We start from the raw sequence: 23,449 nt of genomic DNA, 5'->3' as shown, positions 1-23,449 counted from the left end.
GGATACTTCAGTTGTTTTTTTTTTTTGTTTTTTTTTTTTTTTAGAGAAAATGTAGTTCTACAGGATTTGATATTTTCAAAATGAGCTAAATTCAAAGAGAAATAATCCAAAAAGAAAAGTAGGCTGAAATAAGAGTCAACAGCCAATATGGCGCATAAAAAGTTGACACATATACTTAATTGTGTTGGAGGGAATCTCTTCCAACACTACAATTAAGAACACAGAAGAAAAAGACTAAGAGAAATCATTTTTTTTTAAAAATATATTGAAGTAAATTTGGCAAAAAAAATGTTGATAAATTGTATCATTACCTCCAAATGATTTCTATCAATGCTATCTGGCAACTTGTCTTTAGTAATCAGATTTTTGTATGGTATTTTGACATAGTGATCCAATTCTTTGTTATTCACCTTAATAAATGTATCAAAATATGTTAATAATTGAAATGTTTGAAAGGGGAACTATACTTTTAATTTAATCACATTTGTTCTAAACCTTCTAAAATTTTAGTTTTAAAAAGACAAAAATGCAAAGCACTATAATATTGCCTACCTCACAATCAATGAGGGCATTCTCTTGCCTTAACCTTTTTCTTGCTATTTCATAAGCCAATTCGCCCTAAATGAAAATAACAATTTCAAAATATTAAAGAGCATAAATGGTTAGGTGGATTTTATGATAGGGAAATAACAAGTCATTTGGTAAAAAAATAATGTTAAAAACAGAGCAATTTTACTAAATACAACCTGTAAAAAACCTTACCCCATAATTTGTTTCTTCCCATATTTGAAAATGTTTTTTGAAAACTTGTGGCTCATATCCTTGATTGACATACCACACCTGGAGGTCAGACATATTTCTTCCAGCCGGATCAGAGTCTACAAATTCCTAGCATCAAATTTAAACAACACGAAATAAATAAATTTAGGAATCTAAAGGGGGTCAACACTGTTAATTTTATGCAAAAGAATTTTCGATAAGTTTGCCAAACTGTATGTTATAATTTGCATATATCACATATAATAATAAAATGTATTTTTGTATCATATTTACTTTAGCTGTTTACCTATAAATTATGGAATATACAGAAGAAGCAGGCCGAAAAAAATATACAAAGAGATGTTTTCAAAACAAAGGTCACAGCAGGGAGAATAATTTTGAAAAGTTGAATTTACGATAGAAAGAAAAGAAATTTCTGTTTACTATTTAACTACTTACATTTAAAATTCCAGAAAGCAGTTCATGGTTTCTATCAGGTACTGAAATTCCTGTCCATAACAAGACCTAAAGCAAAAGGTTAAGTTTATATTGGTTGGTATTTAAGAAAAACTGAGCCATAAAAATTCTAATAGTTTATTAATTAGGGATGACTTACTTCATTTTGCAAATCAAGAATAAATTGCACATTTTCACATAAATCCTGTTGAAATAAAGCAATTTATATTTTACTTTATGTTACTTGTACTCATAATCATACCAATACTTTTGGTTTATGGCAGTTTAGTTAACTTTTGTGCATTTAAATTCTTACATAGATACTTAACAAAAAAAATTAATATAGTATTATAATAATTCAATAATAAAAATAACTTATTTTATAAGTTTATTTCTTACTTCTTGAGTGAAATTATCAAGGTAGTCAAATTTCCATTTTCCTAGGTGTTTCTTACATAAAACAAGTTTAGGTTGACAGCTAGGCAAGCTCTGGAAAAATAAAGCACTTTGTAAGTAAATATAATTTAAAATAATAAAACTACTTGAATAAATAAATGCATTTTAAGACCAAAGGGTATAAACCACAATTGCTACATTTTTACTTTCGAGATATATGAACATTATGTTTAACATCTGTTGTTTTTCAATTGTAGCATGTTTTTAAAAACCTAACTATTGTGGGATTAAGGTGATTTTTCACTTGGAAATGAGTATACATGATAGTGCTACATGAAAATGCTGCCAACAAGAAAATAAAAATAGGTATCTGGTTTTCCTGTTTGGTCTTCAGTTGTATCGCAGTAGTTTCATTTCCATTCCATTGCAGCATAGGATGCCTACAAAAAGCTTTCAGGCAATTAAATACTGGGCTAGTTTCTCTAACTGAACTCAGTTAGTTCTTGTGCCACATGGCAGATCATGTATCTATATCTATCTTTGCCTTCCTAATGTTATTTTGCTCTGGAGATTTCAGGAGAGGGTTTGTCTTGGCAAGCTAGTAATCATCGTTTGTTCACTTTGTTGTTGATAGTGCTGGGCCAGCAGATTTCTTTAAGTCTTAGCTCCACAAATCATATATAGTTGAACTATTGTTTTAAAGACTGTTGGGCTCATGTCTAGGTACCCCACACACATTAGGAAAACTAAAGTGGCTTGGCATATTATCACCCTGTAGGCCAAGGTTATTGAAACAGATTAACTCTATTTTATCTGCTCCATGTGTCTTTTTGGGCATGATTAAATAAGCTTATCCCCAGTAATTTATTGATCTGCCTCTCCCAAAAAATGGATAGTAACGAACATTATTTTAATGTTTTTTACTGTAAATGTTGCATCTACCTACATGTTTTTCCATATCCATTGAAGGCTGCTCATCAATCTCTACAGCAGACCAGACCTTAGCAGTCTCCTTTCCTTCCAAAAAAATGTCATAGTCATACGTCCTATGTAGAATAGACATTTTTGCACTGAAATTTCTTTGCTTATTGGTAAATTTTGAAAACTATAGTAAATATCAATGAGAATTAATTTTATGATAAAAATGACTCACTTCCCTGGAGAAAAATATGCAAGCATTGATTTTGAATATTCTCTTTCATAGGCACTGGCATTCTGTTGATAATACAAAAAAAAAGTTTGCCAAATGAAATTGTAATCTAAATTTTAGTCACCAGCATAAAAAAAATCATCAAAAATTATTTCAGAGAATTAAAAAAAAATATTCATTCACACTTTTTAAGTATTAAAAACACAAAATTATTATTCAATTAAAATTATGTTTTTCAACTAATTTGATGTTAACACTCCCTGGTTGATACCTGATAACCAATTATTCATTGAATAAGTTAATAAGTATGTTTACACATATTGTGTTGCAAAATGTTCACTTCTATTGACTCGCACAATATATTAAAATTGTATTGATTTTCTAAGTAACATTATGAAACATATTTTCTTGCAATACCTTGCCATACCAAAGAAATGAGACTTCTGGTGAGGTGATGATGAATGCTGCATTTGTATTTAAGGAACTGGACACTGGAGGCACCTAAATACAAGAATATATTTGCTCTTTGAATTAAAAAAAAAAGTAAAAGTTCTTTCTTTAAACAATATAATATTTGTCTTTTTTGTCAATATGTAACAGGAATTAATTTATTGTCAAATACTTAAGAGAATAGATTAAATATATTTTCAGTTTTAAAAATAAGAAAACTACTTCAGTACTTTAATAATTACATTGAAAGAAACATTTAGTTATTTCTTTTTTTATTTTACCTCCTATTACTGGAATAAAATCTATAACTCTTCAGTCCATTTAAGGATATAGTGAAAATTTAAGTATATAAATGTGAGAAAAAATAAAAACTTCTCATCTAATCACAATTTCAAAAACTGTTGCAAAGGTGTCAAATGGTTAATTTACAAAGAGAGCAAGTAAAATAAAAAGTAGTGGGAATTTTTTAAAAACCTGAGAAATTCTTGTGCTGTGTTTTGTGACTTCTTTGACAGAGTACATTTTGGTTACATTATTGCTGCAATAGTTTGCGGCATTTTCCCTCAACTGCTGATCTACATCATACTGGAAATGAAAAACAATCATGGGCAAATTAAATGAGATATAATAATTGTTTATGTCTAATTATTTTGTTGATATAAACAAATGTTTAAAAAAACTTTCACTTATACCTGATGATTAATGGTTCAGTTAAAATAGGATTTCTCTGTTTCTATAGCAACTATATTTTAAGGGATTATGTATTATTAGTTGCCAGTTGAATATTTACATTCATGTTTATTACTACCATAAAGAACACCAAATGCGAACATCGTTGAAACCTTCCATAATTAAAAAAAAAGATCACTTACCACAATTATGTTGTTTTGTAAGGCTGTCATAAAATGACTGGTTTCTTTTCCATCTAATATTCGAACCTGAAAAGAAAATTATTTAATTATTAGATGCAAGTGAAAATTTTGTGGAGGCGTTCAAAAAAGAAATTAAAAAAAAACAGATTATGAATATCACTAATGAATATAGTTAATGTGTCTTCTTTTTAAAATTGTTATAAAATACTTCTTTGTTTATTACAAAAATCTACAAGAGTAAATGGCATAATTTGGAACAAAGTATTTTAATCAATGTAATGGACAATAGGATTGACCAGAATACAATAAAATAGTATTTTAAAAAAATTTATACTGTTGAAGTAATACTTAGAATATTTTGAAAAACAAAAAATGTTTTAAACCCAAAAATAATCAAGTTTTTTTATCAGTGGATAATTTTCCTAAGAATTCTTATATGAAGAATAATTTTGAAAACTGACTATACTTTAAAAAGTCAAATCCCTAAGAAAATATATTTAATAGAAATTATTTACCATTGGAAATTGGTAATTAAGATTTAAAAAAAAATACAAATTGTTTAAAACTAACCTACTAAACCTACTAAGATAACAAAATACTAAAATAAATGTTTCTACATCACATACTATGACATTTTTATGTCCTAGGGCTTGGTCCATTGCAAGTGCTGATTTTTGTGCTTGTACTTCTTCTTCTCTATTTGTTTTTGCTCCCTAAATAAAATAGTATGAAAACATTGTAAGCTTAATCTATAAAAAAAAATCTTAATAATTTCTTCATCTAGAGCCTACATTGAAATGTTCAGGGTCAAAGAACATTGAAATAATCATGGAATAAGGGTTTTAAATAGTAATAAAATAACTATAGATAGAAAATGTGAGAAGGTCTACAAGTTATAGAAATAATCAAGAAACACATACCACCCAATAGAAGATAATGCTTATATCACGACCTCCCCTGCTCTCACTGTAAAGTATGATGTAACAACTCCAGTTGTCAAAGACCCACTGTTGTTCTATAGGTAACAAAACCAAATACTCGTCATTTACTTTCCAGATCTGTAATAAAAACATTTAAAGCTGTAGATTAATTAGAGCTACAGCATATTTACCAATATCGTAGTATATTTGAGGCTGGAGTGGTGTTTAAGCTATTTTTTAATTTGTAAAATTAGCTCCAAGATTAAAAAAATTAAGCAGTTAATTTAATTTTTATATGTAAGATTAGATCTAATATAGTTATTATGCAGGATTTTCTGCAGCAAGATATTGTACGTTATGTATGTTTGTTTAATACCTGTAGATCACCATTCCCATCTAATAAATCATAATCTTTCATTGATACTTCTGTTACTTTGCCATTAGAATGGTTGTTGTTTTTTGAAAAGAGTGATCTCTCTAAAAAAATGAAAACATACATAGCAAATAGTGAAATAAGGAAACACTACATAAATAGATAAAGAAGGAAAAATAATAAAACTGTTTAGCTAGAACATCAAATATACTATTTTCTATGATTTATAATTTGCTTAAATCTTTACATATCTCAAATTCATTTCAAAGCTTTCAATAATTTGTAATTACCTATGTTAGAAATATTGTAATGATGAACAACACGTGACTTTTTGACCAAACGATCTTTCCAGTCTGAGAAATATTTTTTGAAACTGGTTGGTTCATCTCCTTCTGTCACTCGACACACGGCTCTTTTAGGTGAGGTGTTGTGGTAACTGACAAAAGCCTGTAAGTACAGTCATTGTCATCAATACACCATCTAAGATGTGGGGGGGGGGGATTCTGTCTAGGGATGACTACAGTGTTAAATATAGTTACCAAACTCATGACTAACAGATTAACAGTTTTACTGCTAGATCACAGAGTCCCAGCATTAAACTGTTGAGTATAGTTAGCAAGCTCATGACTTACAAGATAACACACATGTGATATACTATTAGACCTCAGCATCCCCTGGCTTTAAAACGAGATGGATTTCTGGCCATCAAGCCTGTGTTTTACTGCTACACCTCAGCGCCCCCTGTCACTAAAATGTTCAACTATTCTCACCTCTGCACATTTCAATGCTTCACTAGTGGCATCAGGGTCGGACTTAGACCCTACCCAAATAAACAGGGGCTCAGTAGGTTTAGTTTCCAAGATAAAGGAATCCTGATAATACAAAAATATCACAAATTTATCATCAATTTTGAAGTAAAGGTAACATTGATCACATACTTTGGACATACAAAGTAACATTAGTGACTAAAACTTTTAAGATATCAAAATAAACAGCTACCTTTGATGTTAGATACTTTTGCTGAAGTGGTCGAGTGACAACTAAAGGCATGTCATACAACACCCGGTCACCATTCACTCTATTGATTTAAAGGCATAAAATATAAATAAGTTTGTGTCTTAAGGTCAACAACTAACTAAATATAAAGCTATCTTATCTTCAACTGCAAATGATCATAGTCTGAAGGTCCCAGATAATAATAAACAGGGAAGTGAAATATTGGAATCTACCTGTACAATTGAGGTGTTGACTCAGGAAAGTTTTCTGAAATTTTTGTTCTCAAACTTGGTTCACTTTGTTGGAATGTTTCCAGTTTTTTAATAAATAAATTTGCCAGCTCTGAGACACTTTTGTCTGAAAGTAATTAAATATTTATCACTGAACATTACTGTAAACAATAACTTACTCAAAGCCAAGTAGGTCTAGATGATACAATTAAATTAGGCCAAATCCATTCTAATATAATAGTAATACTAGTTTGTTTTATTAGACTACATTTAATCATGCTATTAATAATAATTCTACCTAAGCATTACATAAGTTTTACCTATAATTATAATATGACATTTCCCATTTCTTTGAAAATCTCTGATTTTCTTAGCAAGCTTTATTGCCTGTAATAAAGATATTAGAGTCACGCATGTATGAACTTATAATGTAAAACAAATGCTAAATCAAACCCTAAATTAATTAATTAAGATATTTCCCCCAAATACAAAGATATTTCATACATCAGATAAACAACAAATAAAAGTAAGTACCTTAACTTTCAATACATAATCAACATGTTCACCAACCCACACGTATATTCTGGGATGACTGTCAAGTATGAGGACATGATTTGGTGTGGCTAAAGACACGGAGCAGTCTACCTGTGGGGCAAGTACAAGGTTAATTAACTTATATAACAAAGTGTTTCACTTGAATGACAGTTATATCTGTATACTTATTAATGTTAACACTGATCTATAGTATAGGGTGAATTAGACTGGCATGTTGGTTGTTTATCTCATTGTTTTAAGTGCTGTAAGTCTTTTAAAAACTTTTTCCTTATTGGGAAAAAAAAAAGACACCAAAAAAATGCCTACATAAAACCTTAACTAAGTCCATAATTCAGTAATAACTTGAATAAAAAGTAAAAAAAATAAAAAATTTTAATTAAAAAAAAAAACAGTCTATAAAATTAAAAAATCTCTCCTCACACAAGTAGCCAATGGTTGACTTCTGCCTGTAACAAGGTACAGTTTTTTAGCATACTTGGTTGATCTTTCCAAAGACTGCTTTGATTTTCCTTCAACAATTCTGGAAATTAAAAAGAAAAATTATATCGTCACAAAAAAGAACTTTAGCTATTAAGGTAGTTACTTAAAACTATATAAAACTTACACAATGCCATCAGGAAAATGAGATAAAAATGTTGCTGTCTCATTGCCTTCATGCTGTAAGAAAAAAAATCATGGCCTGAAATGTCAAACATCCTGCAGTAGATCAAAAGCTAGAGGTAAAATAAAATCTCCAGTTTAATTAACTAATGTCATACTAATTTTTTGATGATGATATAATAGAGCTAGTTAGTTTGCTATGCCAAAGCAATGCTGAGCCCTTAAATAGCTTACAACTTAAGTGAAGGCTCATTTAAAAATTGCCTGACTTTATCCTACCTGCTATACCTGGAGTTAACATTTGATCACCAACAAGAAATAAAAAAGTGTATAGGTCCACTAGTTGACCGTTGGTGAATGTCAATTTTTAGTTTTAATTTTAGTTTTTGAAAACTCAGGGTATGATTAAAAAGATGAAGCATTAGCTTTTTTTAAATGTAATTCTTTTTTCTCAACTTAAGTAACCAATCAAAAGAAATGTCCCAAACCTCCAAAGACACAAATGTTGCACCATCCATAGAAAGGTCAAGGATTCCTGCTTTTTCTCTTGCTATGGTAGATTCTTTCTGGGGATGGTTACGAAAACACCAAATAAAACAGCAATTTAAGTTCTAAAAGCAGTTTAAAATATTGAGGCCTAGTTGTTTAACTTAACATTACATTTTAATAGATTAATATATATTCATGGTATAAATTTGCTATTTATTTCTGATACCTTTGAAGATAGACTGCCATGCCAAATATGTAAGAATGTAGCTCCATCTGTGTCTCTCTAGAAACAACAATGTATAATAAAAACTATTTCACTAGGCTTATTTGCATCAAAATTTCTTACAAATATCTTTTACATTTTAAATTAAAATAAATAAATTTAAAGTAGGCATTATAATTTGCAGTATAATTACAATTACCTTTGATATGATATAAATATTTGCTTGGTGGAAAAAACCCATATCTTTTGATGTCAGGAGTTGAAGATTAAAATCCTGAATAAAAAAAAATAACTTTTCATGTTAGTTGACAGTTTAATACATAGTTGGCAGCGAGTTTTAGAAAAAATATGTGACATGCAACTCATGTAAGTAATAGGTAAGGGATGCATCTATTCGGACCCGGGTCCCAATAGCCTCGGCCGCTATTGGGACCCGGGTCCTAATAGCCTCGGCCGCTATTGGGACCAGCCAATAGAATTGTTTAGATTTAGTTATACAAAGATTCTTTTAAGATGCAGAATGTATCTTTTCTGTTGTGATTTTTTTCCTTGTAATTGTAAATGATGTATTGCGATCTTGCTTTAAATACCCGATATCATTACTGACAAATGTTTTGATGAGCGGGTATCGTTAGGTCTATAACGTAATTATGTCCTATGGTATGAACTTCTATGGCCGAACGAATGTTGAGCGCGCATGTAAAAATGACCTTAGAAACTGTAGATCAACATTTAAAATTACAAAATATATAAATTCTAGATACTAAAAAAGTAAAGAATGCTTAATGGATTAGACCTATAAGTAGGCTGTTAGCCTAATTAAATATATTATCTAAAAAATAGGCATACTAATACTACTATCTATCATAGCCCTAACAATTATAAAATATTGATCTAGATATTGATGTAATAAAAGATTACAATTAAGTTTAAACAATACTATAACCATTAATAAATTACTAGAGTACAGGCCCTAAATCTTCGAATAATTGATGTGTGACCTTGTTACACTCTACAGACCATTATTAGAATCTAGATTCTAATGACTGGTGTGTGTTTTTGTTAAAGAAACTGTGTGGGTAGAAAAAAATAAATTCAAATGTAATTTTACAATTTATGCACGCATTAAATTTAATATAGGCCTATTAATTTGTTAGGGAGTTGGAATCAATATATAAATAATTGCTCTTACACCGGATTATAATCATAAACACGCTTTTAATGGTAATCTATCGTTTTGGGTACGTAAAATCGCCCGCGATTTGTAATGTGAAAAACAGGTGACTCCTTAAATTTTAATAATTATTTCACATTTTGAGGAGGATTTATGTTTTAAAAAATTCAAAAATGTTTCCTTGATTCATTTATGTACCTGTTTTTAAACAATTGAATTAAAACTTTTCCGTAATTAATGAAGACTAGCGATGTTTCCAACAGATGCAACCATGCTCATTTACTACAGCAGCCATCTTGTCTAAGTTTTATTTTCATAAGCTTTTAGCGCCAGATTCAGGGGGAAGCCACTCTATTTTACAAATGGCTGCTGTTTATATAGCAAATCTTGCTCTCAGACACTGCTGTTTAAAGTTAATTTCTGGCCTATATCGATATATTTAGCCATTGATTTAGGTTTATTATTCATTTATCTATAATATTTGACACAAACATATGACAATATAATTCTATTAAAGCCTTGACAATGAGGTAACGTTTTCGTACATAAATAGCCGCGGGCGATTTTACGTACCCAAAACGATAGATTACCCTTTTAATCTCATAAATTACAAAAAATATGATTGAATCGTAAAAAATAAAAATGAACACCCACAACCCAATCAATATCTATTTAGTAGTATTTAGATCTATATAGATCTATATCTATTTAAACTATTTTAGATCTTCATCTGGCTTTGGCTGGTGCTAGAATAATTAATTTTGTAGAGTTATCGGACCTACAAGATCACATTTTGTGATTTATTAATGTCATAGTAAAATAATTATTTGACAATTATCTACCATTAATAATTATTTTGTTGATTTTTTTTCTAAAAATACATATTCTAAAGAATATTCCAGCCTGGATTACTTGAGAATACGATTTTAAAACATCTATTATCGGGGTTGTTCGTAAACATTTTATAAAACACCCGAGTAGTTTCCCTTAGTTTATTTATTCTGCTTTCACAGATTAAATAAAATGATCGTCTGTTTCTGTAGTATAGTTAATGTAAATGAAGATAGACTGGCATAGAAACGAGGGGAGGGGTTGGAATATGTTTAAATTTGGCTAAGTTAAACAGTTTAGGACATATTTGTAACGTGACCAATTCTTAATTTAGATTAAGATGTAAGATGATTGCTCATCATTAAGAATAGGCCTTTATAGACCTACTCCAAATAATCTAACCCGAGACATAGATCTAGAATCTAGATCTATAAGTAATTATACTTCATGTGTTCTTCATTAATGACAATACAATTCAATGTGGGGAAGACGGGATGGGGTCGGACTTGTTTGACGATGCGTGATGAAACAAGAGTTTCAGAAAGTTTGACGACGCATTTTTACGTTTTAAAAAGTAATGTTAGAATAATAATTTAACCAGTAGCGTACGCAGGGGGGGGGGGGGGGGGGGGGGAAGGGGGCGCAAAGCGGCGCCTTTTTGGAAACTTTTTAAACTCTAATTTTTAAACAATGATATTTGTTAAAAAAATATTTTTGGTCGGCACATCTATGTAAATCACAAGATTTCTTTCCATGCAGCAATTAAGCATTATTGTACTAGTCTAGTAGTGTCTACGTTTACAACACGTATTAACAGCTGCATCAGCTTGCCATTCTAAAAATAACCATTACGATGCATTGCAATGTTTAAAAAACCTCTACGGTAGTACCACATGGCAAGAGAGGTGTTAAGTTTAAGGCAACTGTATAATGTATTTGCTTACGAATAATTGAATTAGAAAATGTTATACATAAAACTTCACACATAATTACTTTATATATACAGTTTGAAACGTGTGATTAATTAAAAAAAATTGCAATACAGAAACAGATACAACTGATGTGGCACCTCTATTTAAATTTACTTATGAGCAAACTGCGTAGTGGTGGGGAAATTTTGACAAGGTTAACAACGTCATTACGATGAAGTAGTAGTATTCTTACAATTTGGGCGATAGTGGTTACGATTACAAATTATATGAAACATTTACAACCCCCCTCCCCCACGGACCCCTCTGTAAAAAAAATATTGTCATAATACCACTGCTACTTATTTAAATCTATTTCTGTAATATATATTTGTGTAATATATATTTGTGTAATATATAATAAATATGTATGTTAAGAACAGTCGTCTAAAAACTGACGCTATGTTCACTCTGAGTTGGTTATCTTCTTCCCCCCCCCCCCCTTCCACACACACCTCACCACGACAATTGTGTAGAGCGACATAATGTCACACCTAGGTATACACTGGGTTGGATAATTGTCCGACAGTGAACGGACAGTGGTGAATGAAGTTGAACCCCCCCCCCCCCCCCAACTCACCCGGAATTGATCTGTTAAGTACATGTAGAAAAACGCGTAATGATGTACCAAAGTACCATGCCGCCAGAAAATTAGCTTTTTAAACGTAAAACTGTGAATATTGTTTTTGCAATTACCAGTAAAAAGGTGTTTGATCAATACAGTGATCTAAGCCATACCTATCACTATGTTAATAATGATCATTAAAGAACACTATGAAGCAGTAGTTAATTAAATTGTAGGATCTGAACTAAAAGACCGATTTTAAGATATGTAAGCTGTGATTCCGAATGTGTTCTTTATATCGAAAAGCGTGGTTTTATACCAACTCTGATTTTAAAAACTTTTGTTATGCTGTAATACTTTAGCATTTATGATGACGATATATTAAATTCTGATTATAGACAAAAACATTTTGTAAACACGAATAGTGTTAAACAATTTCATTATATTCTAAAGTAGTTATTTATTTGTTTTGACATTTATAATTAAATGTGTAGATATATACATATTTATATTAAGAGAGTGATTATTTCCCATATTTCACTTGTCTTAAATAATTTCCCAGGAACTATTATGTAAGAAATTTTTTTTACAAGAATTACAAAACATATTGTGCTACGTTCTTTGGTTTTGGCTGTAGTGTGTATATATATATATATATATATATATATATATATATATATATATATATATATATATATATATATATATATATATATATATATATATATATAAATATATTTGTTTAGATTGATACAATTTTTGTTTCGTCGGCCTACATTGTGTGTTTTTTCTTATTTATTCAGAGTGCTACTTTCAATTTATTTTACATCATAGTGAAGTAATGACATACAGCTAATATATATATATATATATATATATATATATATATATATATATATATATATATATATATATATATATATATATATATATAATACACGTATATAGAACTTGTTACAAATTCGGCGCCTTTTTTTGCTCTTTTCGCTCCCCCTACAACGAAAACCTGGATACGCCTCTGAATTTAACCCTTATTTCGCGTTTTGTAAACTGTTTCTTCCAGACTTTTTTCTCCGGGGGGGGGGGGGGAGGTAGACTTTCTTCGGGGGGGGGGGGGGACACTGTTAAAAGTATATATTTTCTATATAAATTTCATTTCGTTCGGGGGGGGGGCGGTAGACTTTCTGGAAGAGATGCCTGGAAGAAACTCTGTTTGTAAAAGTATTTTTCTACAGATATTTTGACAGGAATAAAAATGATCCGGAAAGGTTGCCGACCCTAGCAGACCCTAACTATTACTTGCCTGATATAGTTTTGTGTTTGTTATTGTTTACATTACATTGTACTTGAATCAACTTTGCCCTCCAGCGTTGTATTTTAAGGGTTTCAAATTTTTCATTCCGCTGATAAACTAATGACGGGGTAGCGGGGGTGGGGGAAGCATAAACCTAATCTGTGCGTTTTATGATCAGACACGCCGATCAAAGAGTTGTTGAGCTCAATAGGCCTACTTCAGTTTTTTCTACTTCAAAGTACTATGGGTAGCTTGATTGGGTTCTATATATTTCCTCCCAGCACTGCGGGGTTTAAGTACGAAATAGTAAAAAAGCTAGAACTTTTATAGGACATTCAAATAGGCCTGGTTTTTTTAGTGTTATTTCAAGACGCAACAGATACAATAACGAAAAAAAAAACCACTTTAATAATTATACTCCATGACTTTTTGTACTGATAATGAAAACACATCAAAATTACCATGTAGACTTGCATTATAAACTAAACATAATCACAATACGCAGTAAAATATGAGTACCTTCTTTCGTTAAGAGGTGGTGAAATGTAGATACATTCCAAATTAACTAACCTCTAAGATCCAGACTTTGAGATCGGGTAAAGTTGAAGCAAAACTTTGTGACGTTCTCATTTTCTCTTCATCTCTAGAACTTTCTCCAATGTTGTCAGCGCCGAGACTGTAGGCTCCAGTGGCGCTGCTGGCCATGTTGTAGCGCCTGAACCCCCGGGTACTACGACTAACTGTCGAGCAGGAACGACCCCCCTGCCAACAGCTGCGTGGGGAGAAAACAGAACTTGCTGTGGCCGTGGCGGGATTCGTTCCACTCATGCTGAGGCTGGAAGACGCCGAACACCCCCGGCTGAAACTCGAGCGGCTGGTCCAAGAGATTGTCCTCAGCCTCACGTCCTTGCTGAAGTGGTCATCTGCCGGCGAGCTGGACACGGTCAGACGAGACACAGAAGTAACGGATCGTCCAGATTTCAACTTTGGCTTGCTCGACACCCGGACACACTCCAGAGTTCGCAGCGATTTCCTATCTGGCGTGGAGTCTCCTAACACGCTGGTCAACGTGCTCCCGTAATAAACACCGTCCGCTCCTAGGTAGTGATCAGAAAACAGGGTTACAAATATTTAAGTGTAAAACATGAGACAGTTGACGAACATTCGAGCCGTCAAAGCTTTAACGGTAAGCCAAGCGTCGCTCAATCGGTTATGCGTGTCCTAGCCTAATAACACAGACATGCACTACAACACATTTTCAATGCGCTAAATCCACAGTAGGTAACAACAGGGTCTGTATACACACAACTACAGCCATAGGAACATAGATAAACAATAGGTTTTAGGCTCAGTAAGACAATCCATGCCTACCACAATCTAAGCAACTACCTTACAGCTTACTGTTTACACGTAATTAAACATATTATATAACTTATTGAACAGAACACATACTATCAACAGAGTTATGAATTAAACATAATATTATCGAATTTATTCAACAGAACACATACTATCAACACACCAAAGTTATGAATTAAACATAATATTATCGAATTAATTCAACAGAACACATACTATCAACACACCAAAGTTATGAATAAAACATAATATTATCGAATTTATTCAACAGAACACATACTATCAACACACCAAGGTTATGAATTAAACATAATATTATCGAATTTATTCAACAGAACACATACTATCAACACACCAAAGTTATGAATTAATCATAATATTATCGAATTTATTCAACAGAACACATACTATCAACACACCAAAGTTATGAATAAAACATAATATTATCGAATTAATTCAACAGAACACATACTATCAACACACCAAAGTTATGAATAAAACATAATATTATCGAATTTATTTAACAGAACACATACTATCAACAAAGTTATGAATTAAACATAATATTATCGAATTTATTCAACAGAACACATACTATCAACACACCAAAGTTATGAATAAAACATAATATTATCGAATTAATTCAACAGAACACATAGGCCCTACTATCAACAAAGTTATGAATTAAACATAATATTATCGAATTTATTCAACAGAACACATACTATCAACACACCAAAGTTATGAAATAACAACTAGAATCACAGGGCGAGTGTGGCTATCAGTACAACAAACCAACAACAAATGACACCGGCGTGAAAGACACTCTACGACACCCCAAACTGTATTGAAACGGATCTTGTCTTTGATTCGGGGAGACAAAGGTGCGAACGAAAAGATTAACCCCCTAATTATGTTGATATGTAAAAGCTATTCAGATCACGGCGATCGAATCGATAGATCGCGTGAATAGCCGACACTGAACAATTTCAAAGACGGGCGATTTCTTCATCGCCTGGGGAATGCCGTCAGTGGTTGCTTTAAAAAACGAAATTAAATATTACACAAGTAAAATTTTTAAAAAGTGCTGTAATAAAAGATCTTTTTGAAAGTTTTTCTAAAAGGTGGTGTTGCTTTTTGGCACTGGTAGTGACCTGTATGTAATAAATAACTTCAACCTATTATTGAAAAGTGTTTTACAGAAAATACGTGGAGTTTTTAGTAGCGAGTTGCGCAGCTTGCGCCGTGACCTTTGTTGCCATGGTAATCATGGCTGTACCTTGAACCTAAATTCCTTGTTTCCGGTTGACCATTGCTAATTAAGGCCGTGTCGCTTAAGGCCCAACCACAGCACACCTGATCTACGCATGTCGCCGTGCGCATCTTTGTTTTAACCTCAAGAGGATTTAGATTCAAAACCTATTTTAATTTTTGGATCTCGTTTATTATCTTACAGAGGAGCAATGTGCTGAAATATAAGGTAAGAGTCTATGAATAATAAAGTACTTAATATTTAGAAAGAGATGCCTAAATGTTGATGAGAATAATAATTGGGTCTTGTAAAATTAACCTATATTTTAAAATTACGATTTCAATGGTCCGCAAGCCTAGGAAGGCTGTCCGCGAGAGAGCCTTAATTTCGCGCCAAATTTCCTGTGATTCTTACATTATTAAAATATCGCATTACTTGATAACGGCTCTCCGATATCTATGATATATTACTATTACTAGGCCAAATATTAATAATTTAGATTAAGAAGCCTACATTTACTAAGTTATTACGGTTGATTACTTAGACTTAGGACAATTAGGTCTAGACATTAATTTAATTTTTAGATTTTTACACAAGTAGACTTAAATTTTGATCTAGATTTCTAGATCTAGATCTAGATGATATTATTAAGATAGCCTAATAGATTTTGGATTTAGAAAAACAAATCCAGATTACTAGATCTAGCTCTATTGATCTATAGTAACTAGATCTAGATCAGACTATATAGATCTACTACTAGATAGATCTAGTAAAAAATAATCTACTGAATCTAGCTTTAGGCCTAGCTAGTTCTGGACTCTAGTTTAATTCTAGATCTAGAATCTAGATCTAATTGAATCTAATAGAGCCAACACTGATCTAGATTCTAGTAAGAAATAGGTGCTAGTTCATTTAGATATAGATTCTAGATCTAGAATCTAGATAAGTTAAATTAATTAGGTATAGGCCTAAGTGTTCATCTAATTCTGCATTAAGGCATTAAGTATTAACTAGTCCTGTCCTAGGCCTATACCATTTCAGTAATTAGCCTATTTATTTTAATTCAGTACATTTAGATGAACACAATCATTTAATCATTATGTTTGATTAGGACTCTACATTAATTTTTTAGTTATATTTTTACACGTTTTCAGTTACAGTAATGTTTTTATTATTTTTTATTTTTGCCGAAACTATTCTATTTCATACAAGTACTAGTCTAGATCCAGATCTTGTAAAATTAGTCACATAGTGAAACATTGTTAAATGGTTAAGAATAGATTTAGTCTAGTTCAGGTATAATTCTCCATCAAGTAGGCCTATAAATATATTTAAATTAATATAGGCCTATGTATTGTATATATCTATAACTAGTCCTATACAATAATATAATTTTATAAAGCCCTATGCCCTTAGACCTCTTTATTAAGGACAATTTTAGTACTTGATAATTTTATTAATATTAATTTAAATTCTAGACTTGTGTGCCTACAACTTGGTGTAAAGGGGATCACTAATGCAATCATAAACTTGGTGGCTGAGATAAAGCGGCTGAGGAGAACAGAGGCTTGTGAGTGGAATAGGTTGGTGGAACTTGTGTACAGCCCTTTCTATGTTCAACAAATGTCTCAGGTGGAAGTACATTCAGTAAGTATGGAGACTGAATTTATTTCAAATTTTTATATTTATTTTATGTACTTTGCAATACGTTGTGCTAGGTATATATTTTGTGAAATGGTCTCCTAAATTCTAATTCCATTTGCCCTTCTCTTTTCAGGTACAGTTTCCATGGAGATCCAGCTTTATTCAAGGCTCATCTTAAAGAGAATGATGTGGCTGCTGGGACATGACTTAAGTCTACATTCAACTGCTTGCAGATCTCAAGAAGCCTGGGGTTCTCGTGCAGCACCGCAAGCACTCAGGCTGATTAAGAAGTTAATTTCTGGCCCTTTGATAAAGATCATTTACAAGAATGCAATGTGGCAATCAAATGTAGATCTACTCTGTTTCTTAAAGTCATGGAAGCGTTGTTGACAGTTGACTTCTACTGAGCCTTTCTTGGTGCGACAGCTGGAGAGGTATCTGACGGGAAATCTGATTGGTGTCCAGCTGACTCATAAGTGGAAGCAAGGTGATCAGGGTGTGTCGCAATACAGTGGAAGGACTATCAAAAGGGTGCCAGAAACAAAACAAAAGTCAGCTCTTTACACCATAAGCTACTGGGCAGAGGATGAGGATAATTCTGAGGATTTCAGTTATCTGGCAGAATCACTGGTTGTTGACTTTGTAGGAATCTTGTTTTTCTTTCTGAATAATAGCTTATCAGAATTTCAGAGTACTTCTTTCATTTTTAGTATACAAATGAGCTTTATTTTTTAAACATTAGTGTTTTTGTAAATTGTTACTGAAAAAATGATTGCTCTGAATTGTAAACTTATTTTGAAAACTAATACTAACAATGTTTATAATTAAGTTTAGTTTTCATAGTGTAAAAAAAATTACATTTTAATTAATTACTTAACTAATTTTTCAGGGTAATTGACATCAGCTAGATAATCCTAGAATCAGTAGTTAATGTGCTTCAAAAATGTTGGTCCAAACTAATTTATCACACAAGTACTAACGCTTTTTAAAATATATATTTTTTCCTCAGATGTGCTAATTGTATCTAAAGATTAATTATAATTGATACTTTAGAAAATTGTTTTAACACTAAAAAAGAGACTAAAGTGGTCTAAGAAATTTTTCGACACCTATTTTTTTTTCCAGCATACATTCAATGAATGGTTAGATTTACTAGTAATTATACTTTAAACCAATATTTTAATGTTTATTCCTGGATAATTAATACTATACTACTTTTCTTCTTAAGAGGGATCGTAATGTGACGAGGCTCATTTCTTGTACTGTAGATTTGTTTCTTCACACTAATTATGATTATGTAACTGTTTTATGGTACTGTGTTGATCGTAGATTATACAAGGGCTAAATTTAGGTTGTCACTACGTAGTTTATTTCTTTGCTCTGATAAACATATTTTTAAATTATTGCAAAAAAATCTTTTTTTTTACTTTGCCATTCTCCTAAATGTTTCTATTTTATTAGACAAAATTAAAATTCATGTGGTAATCTGATTACTGTATTTTAATACTGTGTTTCTCACATTCTAATAATTTACATTGCATAGTTTAGTAGTAATAAACACTGGTACACACTTTGACAGCTGTTTTCTTTTATTTTGTTCTATAATTTTATTATGGCCTCCTGATATAGACACTGAATATCAAGTAAGTGGGGGGGGGGGGGGGCTGAGAAAGTAACGTAAAGGCAACCAGTTGCTGCTTCCATTTATCATGTAGTGTGTGTGTGTATGTAGGTCTACTCTACTTCATCTACCCAAGTAATATCGTTCATTACAATTAGATATAAAGAACTTGTGCAGTAATATGTGCTTATGCATTTCTATTATATAATAATAGTAGTAACAGTATTAAGTATTAATAAATCGATTTACAATAACTAGATCTAGTTTATTTTAAACCTAGATCTACATTATTTTTTTTTACACGGAGTAATAAGTCAATAATAAAATATGAATGGCATTAAATTACTCATTCAAATCACATCCAGTCCAGTATAACTTAGACTTTAAGCTTGATTATAATTTTTTAGTTTTAAAAAAAATGCGAATCCCGGATGATGCAATAAAATTATAATTTTTTAATTTTTCGAAAAATGCGAATCCGTGATGATGCAATGAAAAAACCATCGGTGCCAACTTTTTTGTTTATGTAACATTGACTTGAATGACGAAGGTCTAAGCTGTTTTAGCCACGCCCACAAATTTTTAAAAGGCCATATCTTAGCTCCTAATTAAGCTAGAGACACAAAATTGGTATCAATGTGTAGGGAAAAAAATCATCTTTTATTGTGGTATAATTTTACTTGAAATTAGTGGAGTTTAAAAAATACGAGCAACAGCCTATTTTTAGGCGTAGGTAATGGTGGCGTAGGTAAGAATGGCGGTGTTAACACATGGTCTGCAAGAACGTAAGTTATGATATGTGTATATATATATATATATATATATATATATATATATATATATATATATATATATATATATATACATATATATATACATATATATATATATATATATATATATATATATATATATATATATATATATATATATATATATATATATATGTTTTTGTAAATAATGTTTGGTAGTGTATGTGCGGTGGGGTGGGGCGCTAATCACTATTTTATTCCAGCATAGAGTACAAAACAAGTCTGAAAAAAAAGGTGTATGACTGGGAGGTATTTAAATAGTGTGAAATCACACGTCACAACATGTTTAGTTATTAATTTAGCTTGCACTCGATTAATGTTGAAAAGTCATCTTTCTCTCAAGACGTAACTACCGCTTACTTTAAGACGGCAATCTATTTTTGTTAACAATCTAAGAGTACTCTGCCCCTCCCCCCTCCTTCACTATACTAGCTGCCTGTTTTGTTGTTAGTTTAGTAACATAAGGCCTTAGGCAAACACATTGAACAACGTCTATTAAATCTTGGCGTATTTTGTTTTACCAAGACGAAGCCGTGTTGATCGATTATCGATCTACTGTCTGCTGCCAGTCGAGGTTCTTGTCTTTATGTCCGCGTATACACAGTCAGCGACGTCAGCCCGCTTGACAGTAACTTCCGTCGTCTGCATTGTTTCATTTGTTTACAATGCCGGGGTTACCATTGGATATGAACAGTTCAAAGACACGGGGCATACGACTGCAATATGTAGGCAGACACATTAGGTAACAAAGTTGCGAACACACACTATACGAACACACACTACCCAGTGACGTAGACAGCCACATAAAGTAACAATATGACGAACACACACTACACAGCCACATAAAAGTAACAATGTTTCGAACACACACTACACAGTGACGTCTATACAATATCGTAGGTAGGCACGTGGCGTACAGTTTCTTTCATGCATCTCTTCGTTTGGAGGAGGGCAGCGCTCCCCCCCCACCCTCCACCACCACCCTCGAAGCTCGTCCAAAAACATAATTTAGGTAGAAAATATATACTTCTACTAGTGTCCACCCCCCCCCCCCTCCCCCGACTGTTATGTTTACGCGGTATTTTAATGTCCCATCTAACATTCAGCCTAACGATGAAGTAAATGGAGACACGCCCACCTACCTAACCAGAGAGGGAGGGTAGGAGCTAAGTGTACAGTTCCGGTAATTTGACTTAGACAAAGAAGTCTGTAACAACAGGGGCTCCGACAGTGTCGCCCTGAATAATGTGCCTCAATCATTGCGGGCCATTTTGTTGACGGCCTTTTGTCGAGGGTCTTCGTGTTAGGATATATTTCGTGGTGTTTATATTTCAATAGGGGGACATTTTTTCGGAGGCTTTGTTTGTACCCGATTATCTCACCTTAATTGATTTTTAGCGATCTCTAATTACGTTTGTTTGGATAGTATGAAGCAATTAAAATGAGTGTGGCAATTAAAAATATGTGGAGCAATTAAAAACGTGTGTAGTAATAAAAAATGTGTGCCTATTCAAAATGTGTCTGAGAATTCGAAAACGCACATTTATCTTCGATTTCTATATAATATATATTATATGATCTGTGCAAAAAAGAAAAAAACCCCACACACCCAAACAACAACAACAACATAAATACGAATCAGAATCCTATTGTCGGACTACAGACAATACAGACCTTTTGCCACGGCCGGCAGACGCCTATTAAACTTTAAGAGGGAGAATGTGATCAACTGATCTCGATGTTCCCGGTCGGGAATTTATCTGGCAACAGTATCAGGCTTAAAACAAAAAGGCTGCAGACGTTAATTAAAATCTTCACGGGTCCAATCAATACAAGTTCAATTATCACAAACGGCGTTTCGACCAAGAAGAACATAAAAGATTGATACCAAAATCAATCGAATAACGCAATGTGTCTGACTACATTTTAAAACAAGCAATGGTTGTTAAATATAAGGAAATATGGAAAGGGCGGAATATAAGGGGTAAACAATGTAAACATTAGCTGACCTATCTAGACAAAGGTGGAGTATAGGGTTCCAACTTCAAGAGATGATTAGAGAGGTAGAGAGGTGGGGGTTGGGGGGCGTACTAAAACGAATGATGTCGATAACAATATTTATCAATTGTAAGTTATATAAAAGTTACATTCTTCATTACTTTATTATAACTTTTTATTTTTTATTTTCAAGGGTTGCACATAAGTTAAACATTTTTCATTTTTACAATTTTCCTTCACTCGCCATTGTAGCTTATCTTCACAACATTCAGACCTCCCCCTACTTCTTCCCGAGACGCGTGACGCCCTTTTATGGACTACCATTTGTAAGTCAGTTCTGTTATGTAGACCTACAACCCTGCAGCTTTTATACATCACAGGGTCATGCGATAACGTTATGCTTTTAAAAAACACTATTATATCAACTACTCTTCCTTATTTTTAATCTTCGAAATAAAATTTTAATCATTGTTGTTCTAAAACAATTGCGGCACTTTGCTCGCATGTAACCTATACAGCCAACGGTTCCATTTTCATGTAAGGTCGAATTGAAAAAAACAAAAAAAAAAAACAAAAAAAAAAAAACAACAGCGAGATTCAGCGAGGGGGGCGGGGGCGGGGGAGGGGCGGGGGGGGGGGGACATACGTCCACGGGCGCCGACCTTAGGGGCGCCAAAATGGGTCGGAAAAATAAATTAAAAGGTTGAGGGGGGTGCAAATCGAAAGTGTGAGGGAAGGGGTGCAAATCGAAAGTTTTAAGGGGGGGGGGGGGGGGGGTCGCTACGCCTCTGAGCGAGATCATGTTAAATAAGATAATGTTAAATACAGGAGCTAAAATACAATACGATTTTGGACTTTACCTGAGATACGAAAATTCAAGTCTATAACTTGTTTTTCTTTCATTTTTAGTCGCTGTCCTTATAATAATTTGACTTGACAACTTGACAATCAATTCACATTTTAATTACTAGTTTGTGGTGTACCCGTTTCCTGTTAAATAAATTGATAAAATAATTTCACATTTTATTTTTAAACAGTCCGAACATTTTATTTATTGTATACACTTTAAAAAAAATTGTATCCGTATATATATATATATATATATATATATATATATATATATATATATATATATATATATATATATATTTATATATATATATATATATATATATATATATATATATATTTATATATACATGTGTGTGTGTGTGTCTACACTGTAAACCAGCCTAATTAAAATGTCTATAACTAGTTACAATAGCCATTAATATCAATTACCTTTATTTGTTACCTTAAGAAAGAAGAAAAGAAAACAAATCCTCTGCAACAACAAAGCCAACAAGAGTGATGTGTAGAGAGTGGCTGTTATCTCCGCTGATTCCTTGTGACTTGCTAAAAAAAATCTGCTATTTACTGGCTCAAGTAGAGCGTCAAATGAATATAGAGCTCTGACTAGCAG

The 23,449-nt window shown here is 32.2% G+C and overlaps 1 protein-coding gene and 2 long non-coding RNA genes across 6 annotated transcripts in view; 2 read left to right on the top strand and 1 right to left on the bottom strand.

Moving 5' to 3' along the window:
- Positions 1 to 1,966, top strand: part of LOC131944874 (uncharacterized) — a 5,555-nt gene extending 3,589 nt beyond the window's left edge. The window contains exons 3-4 of the long non-coding RNA XR_009387086.1: positions 1,059 to 1,296; positions 1,660 to 1,966. This is a non-coding gene — a long non-coding RNA (uncharacterized LOC131944874). The remainder of the gene's footprint in view (positions 1 to 1,058; positions 1,297 to 1,659) is intronic.
- The window catches only part of LOC131944869 (advillin), a 24,063-nt gene extending 614 nt beyond the window's left edge, over positions 1 to 23,449 (bottom strand). The window contains exons 1-28 of one of the 4 annotated variants that reach the window (XM_059305746.1): positions 23,269 to 23,449; positions 22,848 to 22,977; positions 13,872 to 14,398; positions 8,669 to 8,743; positions 8,473 to 8,529; positions 8,246 to 8,323; positions 7,762 to 7,814; positions 7,578 to 7,677; positions 7,137 to 7,247; positions 6,923 to 6,989; positions 6,606 to 6,729; positions 6,376 to 6,454; positions 6,147 to 6,248; positions 5,667 to 5,823; positions 5,380 to 5,480; positions 5,004 to 5,141; positions 4,710 to 4,796; positions 4,084 to 4,149; positions 3,686 to 3,796; positions 3,179 to 3,262; positions 2,765 to 2,826; positions 2,558 to 2,657; positions 1,615 to 1,704; positions 1,376 to 1,420; positions 1,219 to 1,284; positions 763 to 888; positions 553 to 618; positions 312 to 410 (exon numbers count right to left, since the gene is read on the bottom strand). In XM_059305746.1, the coding sequence (XP_059161729.1) occupies positions 312 to 410; positions 553 to 618; positions 763 to 888; positions 1,219 to 1,284; positions 1,376 to 1,420; positions 1,615 to 1,704; positions 2,558 to 2,657; positions 2,765 to 2,826; positions 3,179 to 3,262; positions 3,686 to 3,796; positions 4,084 to 4,149; positions 4,710 to 4,796; positions 5,004 to 5,141; positions 5,380 to 5,480; positions 5,667 to 5,823; positions 6,147 to 6,248; positions 6,376 to 6,454; positions 6,606 to 6,729; positions 6,923 to 6,989; positions 7,137 to 7,247; positions 7,578 to 7,677; positions 7,762 to 7,814; positions 8,246 to 8,323; positions 8,473 to 8,529; positions 8,669 to 8,743; positions 13,872 to 14,398; positions 22,848 to 22,890 (2,814 nt within the window). In that variant the 5' untranslated portion in view covers positions 22,891 to 22,977; positions 23,269 to 23,449. Of the gene's footprint in view, positions 1 to 311; positions 411 to 552; positions 619 to 762; positions 889 to 1,218; positions 1,285 to 1,375; positions 1,421 to 1,614; positions 1,705 to 2,557; positions 2,658 to 2,764; positions 2,827 to 3,178; positions 3,263 to 3,685; positions 3,797 to 4,083; positions 4,150 to 4,709; positions 4,797 to 5,003; positions 5,142 to 5,379; positions 5,481 to 5,666; positions 5,824 to 6,146; positions 6,249 to 6,375; positions 6,455 to 6,605; positions 6,730 to 6,922; positions 6,990 to 7,136; positions 7,248 to 7,577; positions 7,678 to 7,761; positions 7,815 to 8,245; positions 8,324 to 8,472; positions 8,530 to 8,668; positions 8,744 to 9,841; positions 10,194 to 10,297; positions 10,360 to 13,871; positions 14,399 to 22,847; positions 22,978 to 23,268 lie in introns of those variants that run through there. The other 3 variants (XM_059305747.1, XM_059305749.1, XM_059305748.1) reach the window with 3 other exon arrangements.
- LOC131944873 (uncharacterized) lies at positions 15,924 to 19,127 on the top strand. The gene is made up of 3 exons (XR_009387085.1): positions 15,924 to 16,140; positions 17,391 to 17,559; positions 17,690 to 19,127. It is a non-coding gene; the product is annotated as an uncharacterized LOC131944873 (long non-coding RNA).

This window comes from Physella acuta, unplaced genomic scaffold, assembly GCF_028476545.2.
Source record: "Physella acuta isolate Inbredline_101_S28 unplaced genomic scaffold, ASM2847654v3 ptg000511l, whole genome shotgun sequence".
Classification (NCBI taxonomy): Eukaryota; Metazoa; Mollusca; class Gastropoda; family Physidae; genus Physella; species Physella acuta.
The sequence above is the reverse complement of the archived record's forward strand: the minus strand, read 5'-3'. Positions and strand labels throughout refer to the sequence as shown.